Source organism: Colletotrichum abscissum, assembly GCF_030869225.1.
Source record: "Colletotrichum abscissum strain IMI 504890 chromosome Unknown Scaffold_21.1, whole genome shotgun sequence".
NCBI lineage: Eukaryota > Fungi > Ascomycota > Sordariomycetes > Glomerellales > Glomerellaceae > Colletotrichum > Colletotrichum abscissum.
Genome location: NW_026850110.1, coordinates 325,080 through 339,951, shown reverse-complemented (window position 1 = coordinate 339,951; position 14,872 = coordinate 325,080). Strand labels below are relative to the sequence as shown.

General features: G+C 55.8%; 6 protein-coding genes across 6 annotated transcripts; 1 reads left to right on the top strand and 5 right to left on the bottom strand.

Moving 5' to 3' along the window:
• Positions 1–10: 10 nt before the first annotated feature.
• On the bottom strand, positions 11–1,657 carry CABS01_09026 (uncharacterized protein; the record flags this gene model as incomplete). The annotated part of the gene is made up of 1 exon (XM_060542384.1): positions 11–1,657. One exon carries the CDS (start codon positions 1,655–1,657, stop codon positions 11–13), a length of 1,647 nt encoding a protein of 548 aa, XP_060400665.1.
• Positions 1,658–2,554: 897 nt separating this feature from the next.
• On the bottom strand, positions 2,555–3,735 carry CABS01_09025 (universal stress protein family; the record flags this gene model as incomplete). Its single annotated transcript, XM_060542383.1, has 2 exons — positions 2,555–3,244; positions 3,319–3,735. The coding sequence occupies 2 exons, from the start codon at positions 3,733–3,735 to the stop codon at positions 2,555–2,557; spliced, it is 1,107 nt and encodes a 368-aa protein (XP_060400664.1).
• Positions 3,736–4,176: 441 nt separating this feature from the next.
• Positions 4,177–5,611, bottom strand: CABS01_09024 (uncharacterized protein; the record flags this gene model as incomplete). Its single annotated transcript, XM_060542382.1, has 4 exons — positions 4,177–4,375; positions 4,431–4,549; positions 4,648–4,729; positions 5,016–5,611. 4 exons carry the CDS (start codon positions 5,609–5,611, stop codon positions 4,177–4,179), a joined length of 996 nt encoding a protein of 331 aa, XP_060400663.1.
• A 1,009-nt stretch (positions 5,612–6,620) lies between these two features.
• Positions 6,621–7,679, bottom strand: CABS01_09023 (uncharacterized protein; the record flags this gene model as incomplete). The annotated part of the gene is made up of 2 exons (XM_060542381.1): positions 6,621–7,225; positions 7,262–7,679. The coding sequence occupies 2 exons, from the start codon at positions 7,677–7,679 to the stop codon at positions 6,621–6,623; spliced, it is 1,023 nt and encodes a 340-aa protein (XP_060400662.1).
• A 2,273-nt stretch (positions 7,680–9,952) lies between these two features.
• On the top strand, positions 9,953–10,449 carry CABS01_09022 (uncharacterized protein; the record flags this gene model as incomplete). The annotated part of the gene is made up of 2 exons (XM_060542380.1): positions 9,953–10,185; positions 10,233–10,449. The coding sequence occupies 2 exons, from the start codon at positions 9,953–9,955 to the stop codon at positions 10,447–10,449; spliced, it is 450 nt and encodes a 149-aa protein (XP_060400661.1).
• Positions 10,450–12,620: 2,171 nt separating this feature from the next.
• CABS01_09021 (eukaryotic translation initiation factor 3 subunit L) lies at positions 12,621–14,238 on the bottom strand (the record flags this gene model as incomplete). The annotated part of the gene is made up of 3 exons (XM_060542379.1): positions 12,621–12,704; positions 12,783–13,823; positions 13,927–14,238. 3 exons carry the CDS (start codon positions 14,236–14,238, stop codon positions 12,621–12,623), a joined length of 1,437 nt encoding a protein of 478 aa, XP_060400660.1.
• Positions 14,239–14,872: the final 634 nt, after the last annotated feature.

Genomic DNA, 14,872 nt, shown 5'->3' with positions numbered 1-14,872 from the left:
ACCGTCGTCCCTACATCCTCTTGGCACCCATCTCCTCCGCCCCAAACTCATCCCACTCCTCCCTCCCAATCCTCCTCGAAATCCACACCCCCAGCCCGGTAACACCACAACTCGCCAAAAACCACCCCTCAAACCACCAATCCACAAACCGCGGCTCCAGCGCGCCCGCCAACGCATCCCCCACCGCGCTGCCCATCTCCCGCGGCAAATTGCTCCTCAACAACAGCGCCGCCGAAATCACATACACGGCCGTGATCTGCCCAATCATGAGCGCCAAGTTCGCCTGCGCCTGGTACAGCAACCCCGGCATCCACTTGGAGAACAGGTGGAACGTCTGCAGCACGCTGTTGGCGCTCGCCGCGAGCATGACACCCGACAACAGGAAACTAATCTGCCGCGCCCACGCAATCTGGTCCAGCGAAGGGTCCCAGTGCCGCGCCAGCAGGCCGAGGAACCGGTTGATCGGGTCCGAGGAGCTGAAGCTCGAAGAAGGGTAATACGCCCTCCGCAGCGTCGCCAGCGTCGTCGCCAGGATGCGGTAGAGGCAGTACAGCGAAAAGACGTAGTGCGGGACGGCGAGCACTTTCCCAATCGTCGTCGCCGCGCGCGCGTCCGCTGCCCGGCGCGAGCGCATCACCCCCAGCGAGGAATGCAAGTTCGCCTCCATCGTCTCGAGGCCCGTAATCTCCAGCCGCAGGGCGCGCATCTCGGCCTCGTCGCCGCCGCCCATGCCCCTCACGGCGCCGAGCATCTTGCCCATGAACCCGCCGCCGCCGGCCCCCGAACTCGAAGACCCGCCCGACTGCGCCTCGGCCGCCTTCCGCTCCAGCGCCTGAAGCCGGTGTCGTTTCGTGAGGAGCATCTCGTTGGTGGCATCCAGCCCGGCCTCCTTTCTCGAAACATCCGCCTCCGTAACGGGCCTCTTTCTCCGTTCCGACACCGCGCCGAGGGTATGCCACGGGCTCGACACCGCCGCGAACCCGCTCAGCATCGCCATCAGCGAGATCCCGATAACGCCGATCCTCTCCAGACAAGCGCGCAGCACCCCGCCGCCCGCCGTCGCCGTCTTATCAAGCCCAACCAACCCGCCCAGGCTCCAAAACGCAAACACCCACCCCCCGAAAACGAGCATCTGCACAGCCCACGCGAACCTCGGTATCCTCCCCTTATTATTCCGCTGAAACTTCCACCCGGCGCCCGAGACCACGCTCTGGATCTCGAGAAACGGAATGACACCCACAAGCAGCACAAGCAACGTCGGCACCGTAACCCGCAACCCGACCTCCCTCGCGCGCCTGCTCACCAAATCCGAAATCTCGCTCAGTATCAACTCGCCCAGCACCGTCGCCAGCGCAATCGTAACACTAAACACAGCGGCCGCGACGCGCCGCCGCGCGCTCTTTTGTCCGTGTTCGGCGTGGGCCTGGCGGAGGCTCGGCGGGGCGTGGGAGGGGAGGTAGTGGTCCTCCCCGTCGTGGGCGTCGTGGACCCTGGCGAGTTTGGGGAAGATGGTCTGGCTCGCGAAGACGGCGACGGCGGCGAAGGTGAGGAGGAAGGGCAGCAGCGAGAAGAGCAGGCCGACGGTCGACGGTGCGTTGGGGTCTACGGCGGCGCAAGCGGACTCGTCGCAGGAGGCGGTGGACCAGAACCAGGGCATCTTGTTGGTGGTGATGGTGGTGGTATCGTCGGTAGTGGGGCGTCGTCTGCGTTTGCGCGCGAGCAAAGGGACATGTGCGATATGTATCCGTAGCCGAGCAGAGCAAGATTCATCCTATGTCTGCTTCTCGATTGTTGAGTAGGATGAAAGCAGGTGTGGCAGAGAAGAAAACAGACTGGTGTCCTTAGCGAGGAATTAGCATGGCTGTCTTCGACATTGTTTGGTATGCGTTGGCTGGCTTCGGACAACCGTTACAGTGCGACGGCTGTGACGAGAAAATAAGGGCGACGTTGGATTCGTAACCTTTGTGTCGGACTTGGGGGCCCCTCAGCCACACGACAACCTGGCCTCAGCTCTCCACTCTGAAGCTCCGGCGACTTTTTTTATCGGAGCTTCAGCCACATGTCTCTGCGCCACACTTTGTACCTCCTGGTTAACTTTGGAACCTCAGAAGTCTGGAACTTTGGAACTCGCCCACCTTCGTCAAGAGCAGCCCCGCAAGATGCGACGGAGCGGCCAATGGACACCAGGCAAAGACTCACTCAAGACTCAACAGCCCCATGAACAACAGACGCTGTCACAAAAAGATGTACGTCACACCACCAGAAGCTGTACGGATAACGCAATAGAATTTCGGAGAGTTTTCATCATTTCAGTCTCTTATGGGTATCAATCCACGGGCTCCATGCAGAGCAGGAGGTTTTAACAGCTACGCCGACTACCTAGACAATCCTCCCTTGACACTTCCCTTCGTCTCCGCACACACACCACAACTACGGGATATGTCGTCCCAGCAAACTGAAAATGCCCACGCTATCGACCAAACGCCGTCTAATCCCACACATGCTAGTTCGTAACCCTACCTGCCTCTCCATTCGAAGCCATGGGGCTGCTGTATCAGCTGTTGCTGCTGTGTCGCGAGGCTTTGGACTCCTCGTCTTCGTCGTCATCTACTCCACTGGCGCTAGAGTCCAAACTCGACTTTCGTTGCTTGAGGGCTGCCGCCTCGTTGGCCTCCATCTTGTGGAGCTTGTCCATCTGCGACGAGTTGATAAGCTGGTCGCCAGAGAAAGTCTCGAACTCGTCCTCATCATCGTCATCTTCCTCATCGCTGTCGCCCGCTGCACTAGGCGGGGCGGATGATCTACCCGTGCCCGCGCTACTCGTTTGTGCGAGATTGGATGGCGCTGATTGGTGTCTCGGATGCAGAAGAGCATTGAGGTCGACTGGCTTGATAGTTGGGTCAAATGCCGCAGGCAATCCTAGCGCTTTGGCGACTTGATGTGCCTCTTCGTCCGCCGTGTTGTGAACTTCCACTTCATACATGCTGCTTCTCTCGCTGTCGGCCTCGTGTTTTCCGCCTGTCGCTGACAGCATCCTGACATATGTCTGCCGTTCCGTATCGTTCTTTCTCTTATTCTTCTTCTTCTCCCGCTTCTCCGTCGGGCGGACGACGACAACAGGAACAGGCGAGTACTGCAAACAGTACTTCGAAAAGGAATTGCGCGTATTGACCAGGCCTTGGAGGCCACCGAGCGACCGGCCCCTCGTGCCAACGATGAGCATTGCAGGCTGGTGAATTTGGATCTGGGACATGATAATAATCAGCGCCTACTCCACTGCCGTGCGCCAAGACTGCCGCGTCACATCTTTCTACTCACCAGTCGCTGGAATGTCGCATGGAGTTTTCCACTCGCGTACTCCAGTACAATACTGATGGCTCGGTTCAGGCCGTTGCGCTTCAGGATGCCATCCATGACCTTCTTCGCCTCTTCCTGGTATATTTTGTTCGTTTCGGCGGCTCGTAGCTCCTTCTCAATAACGCGCACACAGACAACCTCATCTCCGTCGTCGACTAGCTCGTCGAGTAGCCACTGCAACGCATAGTCGGAGTAAGCATGCTCGTCGACGCCGACCATGAAGGTGCGCGATCGTCGTTGCGCTTGGTACCCCCGGTGACGGACATTCAACGTCAGCGAAAGCGTGTTGTTCTTAGTCGCCTCGCCCAAAGGAAGGTTGTCGAATGCGACATGTGACTGGAACCTGTCAGGCAAAGAGGGTTGAGTTAGTGTCGCCATTAGGTAACGTTGTTCCGAGCAATTGGTAAACGAAAAGACGCAAAAGGGCGGATGAGATGAAGTGTGCTAAGAAAACGTTGAGATCTGGGGATGATGAAGTGTGGAAAAGCGACGAGACCACTGGCCAGAGTCAAGAGGGGTGGAAATGAAAAAGGGTCGAGAGGTCGTGATTTGGTAAGAGGCAGCCGGGATCCAGGACAAGGACTGGGCGGAAATGCGACAATGACAGCTGCTTTCCCTCCTGTCAGGTCCTCCTGCGGGGGACGTCACGGTTGCGCCAGGCTAAGGGTGGCTGTGGAGGATGAGTCGATGAGCGCCCACCTCCGCCATTTCCCCTTCTCTTTGTGAACCCAAGAACACCGTAAAGAAACAGCTACAGGCGGTACAGCGGGGTAGTGGGGCAAAGACGAATGACTCTAGCGAATAACAGTAACCAATGCGTCATCCAGAACCGGCAAGGTCGCTTTCAATGAGGTGTCGTGTGATCCTCCTGATGGCATATTGCAGCCCGATGAGTGAGGCAAGATATGGACCGCAACGCGACATAGACTCAGAGTAAAAAACATAAGCGTTTGCTGGAGTTGCCGCGAGACGCTTGAAAAGTTCGTCTGACCTCAAGGTTGAAATGCTCAGGGGATGCCTGTTGGTGACAGTACTTGCTCATTGTAGTGATGCCGGCGGGATTACTCGGAAACTGGAAAATATGGGGTGCCATAACAGGCACGAGGCCGCCGCTGGCCGACTGGTCCGACCCCGCCATCCCGATCCTGACGCTGGAGTCGGCGCCCGGAGGAGGCTTCCTCAGTAGCGACGGCTATGCCCATGCATCCTAGGCGCAGAGAGTATCTGGGACGGAAGCTGAGAAACGGAGTGGAGACCAAGACGGCTGCGGCCGACGAATCGTTCATCCACGGGCGAGCGAAGCGACCGGAACTGCGGCATGGCTGCGGAGAAGGTGGCCGTCGTATTGAACTCTTGATCCGAGGCTTCCGGCCTAGTGGAGGACTGCAGAATCCACGCATGTAAGGCGAAACCAACGGCAGCATATAAGGTGGCCCCGAAGCCACACTGCATCTGACCCAACTGCATCTGCCACCGACGTACTTACGTCGAGTTGACCCAGATGTTATCTGTCCAGCTACACGACATCGGATACAGACACCGAACCAAAAAAGCGTCACGACCAAAGCTGCCACTTGCAAACACTTGGTTGTAAAGGGGCCCCGAATATGGGGGCAAAGAAATGGCTAAACGATAGGAACGGGAAGTGATACGCTTACCTCTCAGGTGGAGGCGATGAGGCCCTGATACGCTCCTTGTTCGTCTTCTTCTGGTTGCCCTGCGGCAGCGACGGGTTCCGCAATGGTGCAAAGCTCAGCGACGCTATTGATGATCCTCTCGGCCTTCCTCCATACGATTCGGTCCGTGACGACTCGGCAGAGAAGCTTCCTGTTGCGCTTTCGAGGGGGGAAGGGCTTGCGAAGCTCGAAAGTGTGGTCGCACGGCTCAATGGCTCTGCATCGTTGGCCTTGGTTTCCTCGTCTTTCTTTTGCGACTGCGCCTGCGACGAAGACTCAATGGAGAAGTAGTCCGTCTTTGTTTGGTCAGAGGGTTGTATCGGAGTCTTTGGCGAGACATCGGAATCGGGGCTTTGGACGTTGAGCATCGAACGGGGGGTTGGCCCAGACATGGTGTGCCGCCGTTCTGCCGCCGTCGTCGGTGCCGGCGTCGTCGTTGTTGTCTTGGGCTCCCACTGGAGTTCTGGAAAGTGAAGTCTCGGTGAAGATGGCGAGGAGTTGCCTTTGCTATTCTTCTTTTTCTTTTTGGTGCTTTGCGGAAGCAAGAATACGCTACGCCAATTTTCTGATGATTTCATTGAAGACTGTTCAGCTGCTGTGTAATCAATGTCAGCATGAGCGCAGCGGCAAAGCAGTCGTCCCGTTGGGAAGGAATCGGGCAGATGCGCTGGGTTGAACAGAGTCGCTCAAAGCCTCGGACGGGATATGTGCAACGAGCCTGTCTTGGAAGGGACAAAAGGGCAACGTGTAGAAGATCAGAAGGTAATTTGCGCCGAGGTGAGTGGCTGATGGTGGACTGACCACAGCGTCTGGAAATGGAAAGGAGCGTCTGTCGACTGATAGTTGGAACGTGGAGGTCAAACGGTGACAGTCAGGTCAGAGCGTCTCGTCGTCGAATATGCGTGGAGAGGTAGGTAGGTATGCGTCAGTGGCGAGGGTGACCTTATCGATGGAAATTGGATGAGCTCTTGTTCACGACAGGATTCGGCTCTGGGTACGTATGATGCTTAGTTGAGTTGTTTGAGGTTTGTATGTTTCTTCATCGGTTGTTCCTGAAAGTAAAAAGGGGATTGACGAAAAAGCTGTTCCGACAAGATGATATGTGTGTCCAACAATGCCAAGGAAGTTATGTTTGCAGCCGCACGCCGTGGTCTTTGAAGAGACGGAGCTCTCTCTTATGGCGAGGAAGCACAGCGTAGGAGGCAGTTCCGCCAAGACCTGCGGGGCCTCACAAGGCACAGGGAAGCGCGAGGATGGTGTTGCTGTTGGATGGGAAGCCGAAGAACGGGGTGTGGCGTAGACGGTAGCGCGACCGGTACGAGTCGAGGGTCGAGGGTCTAGAGTCTAAGTGATGACAGACCGGGTCGGTGAGCAGGTGATGTTGTTAGTTGACCAGGATGACAGCTGTTGCTGGTGCCGCTCAGGTGTGTGGGAAACGGGGCGGGAAAGCGGCCGGGGCAACAGAGCTGAGAGCTTGGCTAGCGGGTGGTAGCAGTAGAGGGAAAGCCGAGGAAGGACTTTATCTCGGTCTCTGACTCTTTGGACACGACGACGGGCTTGAGGTGACTCGAGTAGGTAGGTAGAGAGCTACCTAACGGTAAGGCATCCGTGAGAAGTTGGTAGACCCGTTGCAGTCCAGGCGGCTGGATGCGGGGGTGGACAAAGTATATCCTTGAGACCGAGACTGGCGTGGAATGGGCAGAGAATGAGACAATGCAGCTCGAAAAGAAGCTCAGGAATGGGGTTGGAAAAGTCTGGGCATGCGTGGGTTGTGGTGGAACAAACAGACTGTATCGGTACTCTGTCGATATTCGTAGCAGCAATTCGGAGAGTAGAGCAAGGTAGAAGAAGAAGGCTCGAGGTTGTGGAGGACTGGAGTGGTCTAAGTACGGTCTGGGCCTGAAAGCGAGACGCTCCGCTTGTCGTGTTTGCTCTGTTCTTCCGTGTTCCTCTCTTCGTCCTGGCAAGGTAGCTCTCGAGCTTGTGCAAATTCTCGAGAGGGTGACGGCGTGACGCACAGCTCCAGTGAGAGTTTTGGAGGGAGAAGAGCAGCAATGGGCACCAAAAACAGGGGTTGGCGATGGTTGATACCCTGGTCGGCCAGGGTCGTCTCGGCTGGGGGTTCTCTTTCGCGGTTGAGATGGTGGACGGTGGGCCAGGTAAATGCGCACACCTCAGGCGGAGAGGAGAGGCACTCGAGTCGAATCTGAGTCTTTCTGCTTTCACACCCACAGCTACGAGCCTACGGAGTACAGCTGGACGGAAAGGTGGAGGAGGGGAGGAGAGGGGCTCGGGAAGCTGGTGCAATGCGGTGCAAGTGCGCAGGGATGAGATGGCTGGAGATTTCGAGTTTGTTTGATGCCGTTGGCCAGGCCCAGAGAGAGTCGCGACTTGTGTGTGCACCGAGATTTGCCGGTGGGTTATGTACCCCTCTCCTCCCGCTCTCACAGCTACGGTCAACGTCTTCCTTCCTTTGACGTTTACTACCTTAGTATCCGTAAGGTGCCTACCTTCCAGGTTGCTCCTGCCTGTCTGACCCGAGAAGATGTATACATAAGGTATTGAGGTACTTGAGTTACAATGGAAGGTTGATGCGATTCGATCGAGAGAATGGACGCAGCTGATGGACGTAGGTACTTTAGACATGTAAGGCAGGAAGGAAGAAAGGTACTTTGGATGAATGGGAAAGATGGAAGGCAGAGACGTGACTTCCTCGGCATGCCTATCTCACTCAGCTGAACCTTCCTCGGAAAAGGAGAGTGCAGGAGCTAGGGTCACCCACAGGCACCAGCTGCATCGCACCTGCTGCACTTGCTGCACCTGATGTCAACTCGATGGGTTGCAGCTTCCATCCATCTTGGAAAGAGCCCCCGGTGCATCTTGTTCCTTCCCAGTTGCCAGGTTCCCCAGGCTGAGTCTTGAATAGTAGGAAAGTGCCAAAGTGACAAAGTGCATGCCTTTTTCCTTATTCGCATCATCGCAAGCCTTGATACCTTGCCTTAGTAATGCATATTGGACTTGCTCTTCTTCTTCTCAACCATCAGGCCTGTGACGATTTCTTCGCTTCGTAATTAGACTGCGAGATTCACATCCCCACGACAGGCTACAGATGCCTTGGACGGAATACGACAGCCTCAAGACCGCGGCCTCCGAAATTTCCTATCACGCCGTCTTCCAACACCTACACAAGCACAAGCACAAGCACCAGCACCAGCACCACCGGACCCAAAATAACACTGGGAACACCACCCCAAACTCGCCAAGACCACCCCAAGTACCGAACCCAATCATCCTCTCCGCTTCACGGCGCCTCTAATGCCTGAGCTGGCTCTAATTACACATCAAGACTTCCAGCTTCGCTTTCAAGCTTCTCGGCTCCCTTTTCCAAGCACCCGCCGTAACGCCCACCCCTGCTGGCTGTCTTGACTCTTACACAGTAGGCTCCCTGGCTCCCAAGGCAAGTCACTACGGCTTACTCTGTACAGTAGTCCCTATCCACCAGAGACTCTCCCTCCAATACCGTCCAGCACAAACACAACGAGACAGACTCTGGATGAGTCGCCTTTACGGGTATCCCTTCTTGAACAGACGAACTGGCCGCCGCCGCTGTTCGCGCTCTCTTGCCACATTACTGCTCGCTGGCTCGCTCGCCGTCTGCCCGTCCGTCGCTGTAATGACCTGCAGTAACACGACATGGCCTTTCCCCTCGCTCGCAGCCGATGGGTACGCATCATCTCCGTCTAGACTTTCCAAGCACCATGATAGTCCTACCCAAACATTTTGACGTGCTGTAGTCGGATAGAAAGTCAGACTTCTTATTCGACCAGCACCGCCTACCTACGTCTCGATCCCCTGCGATCCCTGGCCTAGGGATCAGGGAGCAATTTTCGGAAACGAAGTCTACGACTGTACTCACTACTCCATACGCAAAGCTCATCGTTGCCTCCGTCATGTTCATATCATGCCACGCCTCCGTGTCACAACCCTCTAAAAGTCCAGAAATCCCACCAACGTGGATGGCGCCAGGCAATAGCTAAAGGTACTGCGCCAAGCTATCTAACGCATCTGGCGGTAGTTCCCAAGGGTGCTCATCAATCCTCTATCAGCTCCGGCGGCAACATCCTCCAAGCTCAGTCTGCAGATACCCCGTCGCATACGGGTTGGGTTCACACCAAGCAACGGAACCAAGAATCATACGCTTCCTTCATCGTTGTCGATGCACTCTCACGTCTGCCCAGCCGGCCCTCCGTGTACTAAGACTGTAGCCTTCGCCGCCTTCACTCGACTCTTTGCAACTTCACCCCTCTCTCCCGCCCTCTCGGCCACTCGTCCACCTCCAACAAGCTCTTGGCAAACCACTAAGGCACGTCGGCCAATCTTGATTCTTCCCCCGATTCCTGGCAAAAGCGAAAGAAGAGAATCAGAACAAGCATTCGAGTCGGTGTGCGCGCGCCGCTCAAAGCTGCTAACTCGCCTGCGAACCTTGCTTCTTCTCATTTCTTCTCGTTAATGAGATGGCATGCTTCGTCTCTGGGCCCCGGTCCGCGACTTTACAATGATTCGACCCATCCAATTCAATCCACACTTCGTGCCCAACCAGACGCCAAGCGAGAGCCAAGCCAAGCGTATCTCTTTGCCTTTCTTCCGCAACCCTTTCGTTTCTCTTTCACGTTTGTAAGACAGCCCAAATTATTAGTCCGACGCCTGGCTCGATCCCGTATTGGAAATGGGGACAGCGGCTCATTCCCGTAACCTCTCTTTCGACGCTCAAATCTCTTGGCCAGGACCCATCAATGTCGCAGGAAGCCGTCTAGGTCGCAGGGATACAATTTGAGGGGTCAGCTAGACCACACTGCGGATACACGCTGCAGACGAGACAACGACGCAAGCCTTGGGAAGGAAATAGAGAACAAAAGGGGATGCACTCCCAAGACACCAAGCCGGCAGGCACAAGCGGTCGGGAAAAGAGGGAGCCCATGCCAAGGCGAAACGAAGACAACGTCCACTCTTTTGCCTTTCCACGCCATTCGGCACCCATTGCAGGCTGCAATGATGCCATTCGCAGCCCATTCTCCCGCCCAGAATTCCGTCCCGATCTTCCGGTGTTGCTTTTGCGGTTTGGCCTTGAAATCGATAGCCTCTCCGCTCTTGTTCATGTATCCATACCACTTCTCACCGACATGGTCCCCGCTAAAACAGGAATCGCCATATGCAACCTGCAGTCTCACCGAAGCAGACGGGCAAGGTGCCCTATCTGGCGCGAGCTGATGGACCAGCCAAATCACTATGTCAAGCCACGGGGCAGGCAGGGGAAGGTGTATGCTCGCTATCTATCAAATATCAACTCGTCAATGTTGCACGGCACGGAGACCATGGACCATCTAGTAAGGTCGAAAACATGGCATGCTCCCGCTGACATCGCCGTCAGTCAACGGAGAAATCAGCCGGAAATTCCGAGAGATAACAGGTTTCCAACAGCTCGCCAGAGGCAGCTCAATGTGCTGAATTTATCGATGCGTCTCGATATCCCGCATTGTCGCATGTCGATATTGACCTACATTGGATGGATTGTAAGGTCTGACAGGATCGCTTGCCTGCGGCAAATGCCAATGACTTGCGACGGCACGCATGCCGCAATGAAACATCTCGTCCAGCACGGCGTCCTGCTTGCGTTGTGCAGCATCCCTATCTGACGTTCAACCGACACCAACCAGGCAGAGCGCCTCATGCCGGCCAAGCCCATCGAGCGTACACTTTGGCAACCTCATCGCAGAAACCCACGCAGAATTCCACGATTGCTTGCGTAAGTTCAAACGTAATGCTGCGTACTGACTGACATGCATGCCGATCGGCCTGCAATAACCGAGCTCCAAACATTCATCTTCCATGTTCTCGTGCCCGTTTGTCCCAGTATCCCAGTCACTGGTTCGGAGGGTGCTGCAGGACGGTCCAAAAAAGACGACGTCAAGCGCGACTCGTGATCCCAACTACTCGCTGCTCCGGACTCACATCCGTACGACCCCAACAATCTTGGCAACCCTAGGACAGCCAGCATCACGCACCCACACCCGCACAAGCACGCACACAAGGCGAAATCTGACTCGCAGAGGACACAGCCAAGACACAAGAGCACAAGTTTAGGGCAGCTAGGGAGAAATAACGTGAGACACCGTCCAAGATTAAACGTATAGCTCTACGCAGTAGTAGGTGGCACATGCTTGACTACCAGCCACTAGGGAAACGGGAATCAAGCTCCAGTTTCCTTGCGGACCATCCCGTCCCCGTCCCGACCGATAATTTCCCCGGTCTACCGACGCGGCTTCGGTACGGAGGCACTACCTATATTGGACTATACTCCCCGGCAGGCTCGCAGAGTGCTTTTTATCACGTCTGGGCATCATCGTTGAGGTATCCTTTCCTCGGGAGGGGAGGGGTAATCATCGGTCGCTCCAGTTTGATTGAACAACCATATCTCGTTTTCGATGCATGCTATGAACTACGAGACTTTCTCATCGCCTCATGCTTTTCACTTTCCGTCAGCACCGTGTTATCAACCACTGCCCTCAACAGCTCGTCGGGAAGTGTTTAATGCCTCCGAGGCAAGTGCTATAGTGAGAGATGCGATGCTGCCCCATTCGCGTTTCGAAGAATTTACTCCACTTCGGCAAAGAGATTCCTCTCGATAGTGGTTTCCGCCGACCAGTTTTGTGCGGGCAACGTTGCAACCTTCCCCGGACAACCTGCCCTTGGCATACACCTTGTCCAGCTTCCTATCAGGTTCGACTCCCGCAAGCCTAGCGGGGAAGCGGGCAGGTCGCTGCAGGCGTATCGCGGGAAATATTGAAAATGACGATCATCAACTTTGCATATCCGCAGCGTCTCGATACTTGTCAAGAAAATCGGCGCATATTGAAGAGCTTTTGTTGTTGTCATTGCTATTTGCTGGGGAACCCTGCCTTTGACCACCGGGCGATGATCTGGGCGGCTTGGATCTCAACGACACTGGCTGGCCTGGCTCCCTTCAACGGGGAGAAGTCCTAGTAATTTGACTATGTTATTTAGATCATCTGCTACCGACTTTGGATCCGTTAGCACACGGGCTGCTGTCGCGAGTACACTGGCCTCGAAGAGCTTCGGATGGACGTTTGTACTTTGAATTCTAATTATTCCCCTTGGTTCACTTCATCCCGCCCAGCCAACCAGGTCCAGGTGTTCCAGGAAGCAAAGACGCCTGAACGCCATAACAATGCGAGCATCCCTCTATCGGGCCCTCCCATTTCTTCCCAAGTGCTTTTTTTTGGCCACTTCTCTCTGCCCTTTTGTCTTTTTTTCATCCTCGTCACACCCTCCGACCTCGAATCCACAGGTAACGTCAAGTGGATGAGGGTGGGAGTTTCCACCACCTCTCGTTGGCAGATTCCTGGGAACTACACGCATTCGCATATTGCCATTTTACCAACATGCACACAAACACCCCCCCTGGTAGTTTGCTACCAGCCCATTTCCTTTTGTCTTCCTCTCGGCCAGCTGGTCGTCCATCTTGCCTTGCTGGTTTTATAGGGCCCGAAGCATATCCTTTACGATCGCTCAAGCGTACGTGCGGGACAGGTTGCGGAGGTACCAGTCGACCAGCTTGCGGCCAACCTTGGCTTCCGAGATGTGGATCAGATCCTAGAATGTGATGATTAGCATGTTACTATGGTAACAAGCAGCTCGTGTTGGAAGCTGCAGTTTCTCGGAATTACTTACACCCTGCATAGCGTAGTCCAGGTCGCTGACGTTGATGAGGTCGCCGTCCAGCAGGCTGGGGTGGTCAGTCCAGCGCAACTGCTTGGTGCGCTGCTTGTTGACGAGGAGCCAGGAGCGGAGCTCATCGGGCTTGACCTCGAGGAAACCGGCCAGCTTGTTGAGGTCCATGGTGGTGTAGAGGCGGAGGTAGGACTTGACGGTGGGGCTCATCATGTTGATCTTCACCTCCTCCATGAAGACGGCGAGGTGGTGCTCGACGGGATCGATGTTGGACTCGGGGTTCTCAAAGTCTGGGGGCACGGGGGAGATGAACTTGGGGCAGGCGGAGCGGAAGAGCTCCTCGAAGATGGGGAGGGACTCGGGGCCGCCGCGCTGGAGCTTGAGGAGCTGGTCGCCGTACTTCTCGCGGAGGGCGGAGTGGATGGTGTCGTCGAGGCGGGTGGGGTGGAAGGCGACGCAGATGGCGATGAGGGCGTACATCTGGTCGTTCTTCTTGGTGATGGAGTCGTACTGGGCGTTCTTTTGGAAGTTCTTTGTGCGGGAGACGTAGACGAGGATGTGGGAGAACATCTTGATGGCGTCGGCGTAGCGGTGCATCATCATGTAGGAGAAGCCGACGTAGTAGTAGGTGGTGAAGTGGGCGGCCATGACGCGGGCGAACATGGCCTTCTTGTTGAGCTCAATGTCGTCGAGGGTCTTGAGGGCGAGGCTGAAGTCGCCGAGGAGGCAGTGGACGCGGAGGAGACCGATGATGGAGAAGTAGCCCAGCATGCGGTAGAGGTTCTTGGAGCCGTACTCGCCCGCGACGGCCATGGGGTCCTCGTTGCGGCGCATGGCGGCCAGCTGCTCGGTGATTTGGGAGCGCTGGATGAGGGAGTAGAGGACGTTGAGGACCGAGTAGCAGCCCCAGGTGTTTGGGTTCTCCTTGAGGACCTGCATCTCCTCCTCGTTGTTGCCCTGGCGGGCGATGCGCATGCGGTAGGACGAGAAGGAGTTGAACTGGTAGATGAACTCGTCGATGACGTCCCAGGCCCAGTAGTACTAATTGAAGACATGTTAGCTTTCCTGGTCCACGTGTGGTGATGCTAACGCGACGGCATAGCTTCGGGTGGAGACAGAAGCAAGGAGTCTATGGGAAGCTTACCGAAGGGGGCTCGAGGTCGACGGGACCCTCGCTGTTGAGGATGAAGTGGAACAGGCTGCAGTAGGAGTCGTAGCTCTGGAACTTGACCTCGAGGGGCGCGGAGAAGTCGAGGGGCTGGGCGGCGGCGGCGAGGCGCGACTGGATGTCGTCGGTCTGCTGGGCCATGGTCAGGGAGTTGACCTGCTCGAGGTCCTCGCCAATATTGTCCTCATACTGGACCTGCTCCTTGTAGTCGTTGACGAGGGCCTCCTCCTCGACGTCGCTGTCGTCGTCGACGCGGACGGGCCGCTCTCCGTTTTGATAGCCGCTCATGGTGGGTGGATTTTCCGGTGAAGACTATTCCCACACGAAGATGTGTTAGGAATAGAAATTGAAAAATAGAAAAAAAAATTGACGAAGGTTCCGAAAGAGGAAGGGCGCGCGAAAAGTTGGCGATGTCTTCAACCTTCGAAGGGGAGTTGGGAGGACAGATGGGCGGTCGGGTCGGAGGGGGTTCGCTCGAGAGGTGTGGGGTTTTCGGGCGGACGAGTCGAAAATTTCCTTTTCGCTGGCTAATCCCGCGGGGGCTTTTGCTGAGGTTATCACAGGCACCGTTTGGGTTTGGGCGAGAGGGGCCAGTGAATTTTTGGCGAGTTAGGGTTTGTTGCACCCTCGGTAGAGCGATGTGTGGGGATGAAGCCGGTGGCTAGCCTTGGGTTGTAGGTAACGGAGTTAATGCAACTATACGGCTGTAGAGGGGTTCTGGTGGCCTTTTTTTTTTTTTTTTTGGTCGATGCGTCGTTGGAGGGGTTGAATGTATCTTTTGGCGGGGTTAGTCCGCTGAGGTAACTCCAAGGTTGCCTGTGCCTGCCCTGGAGGACATTCCCCCCTCCTTCCCCAAGAGACGAAGGAAGAAAAAGAGTTGCATAGACACACACGCTATACAACATTACTCATCACTACACCA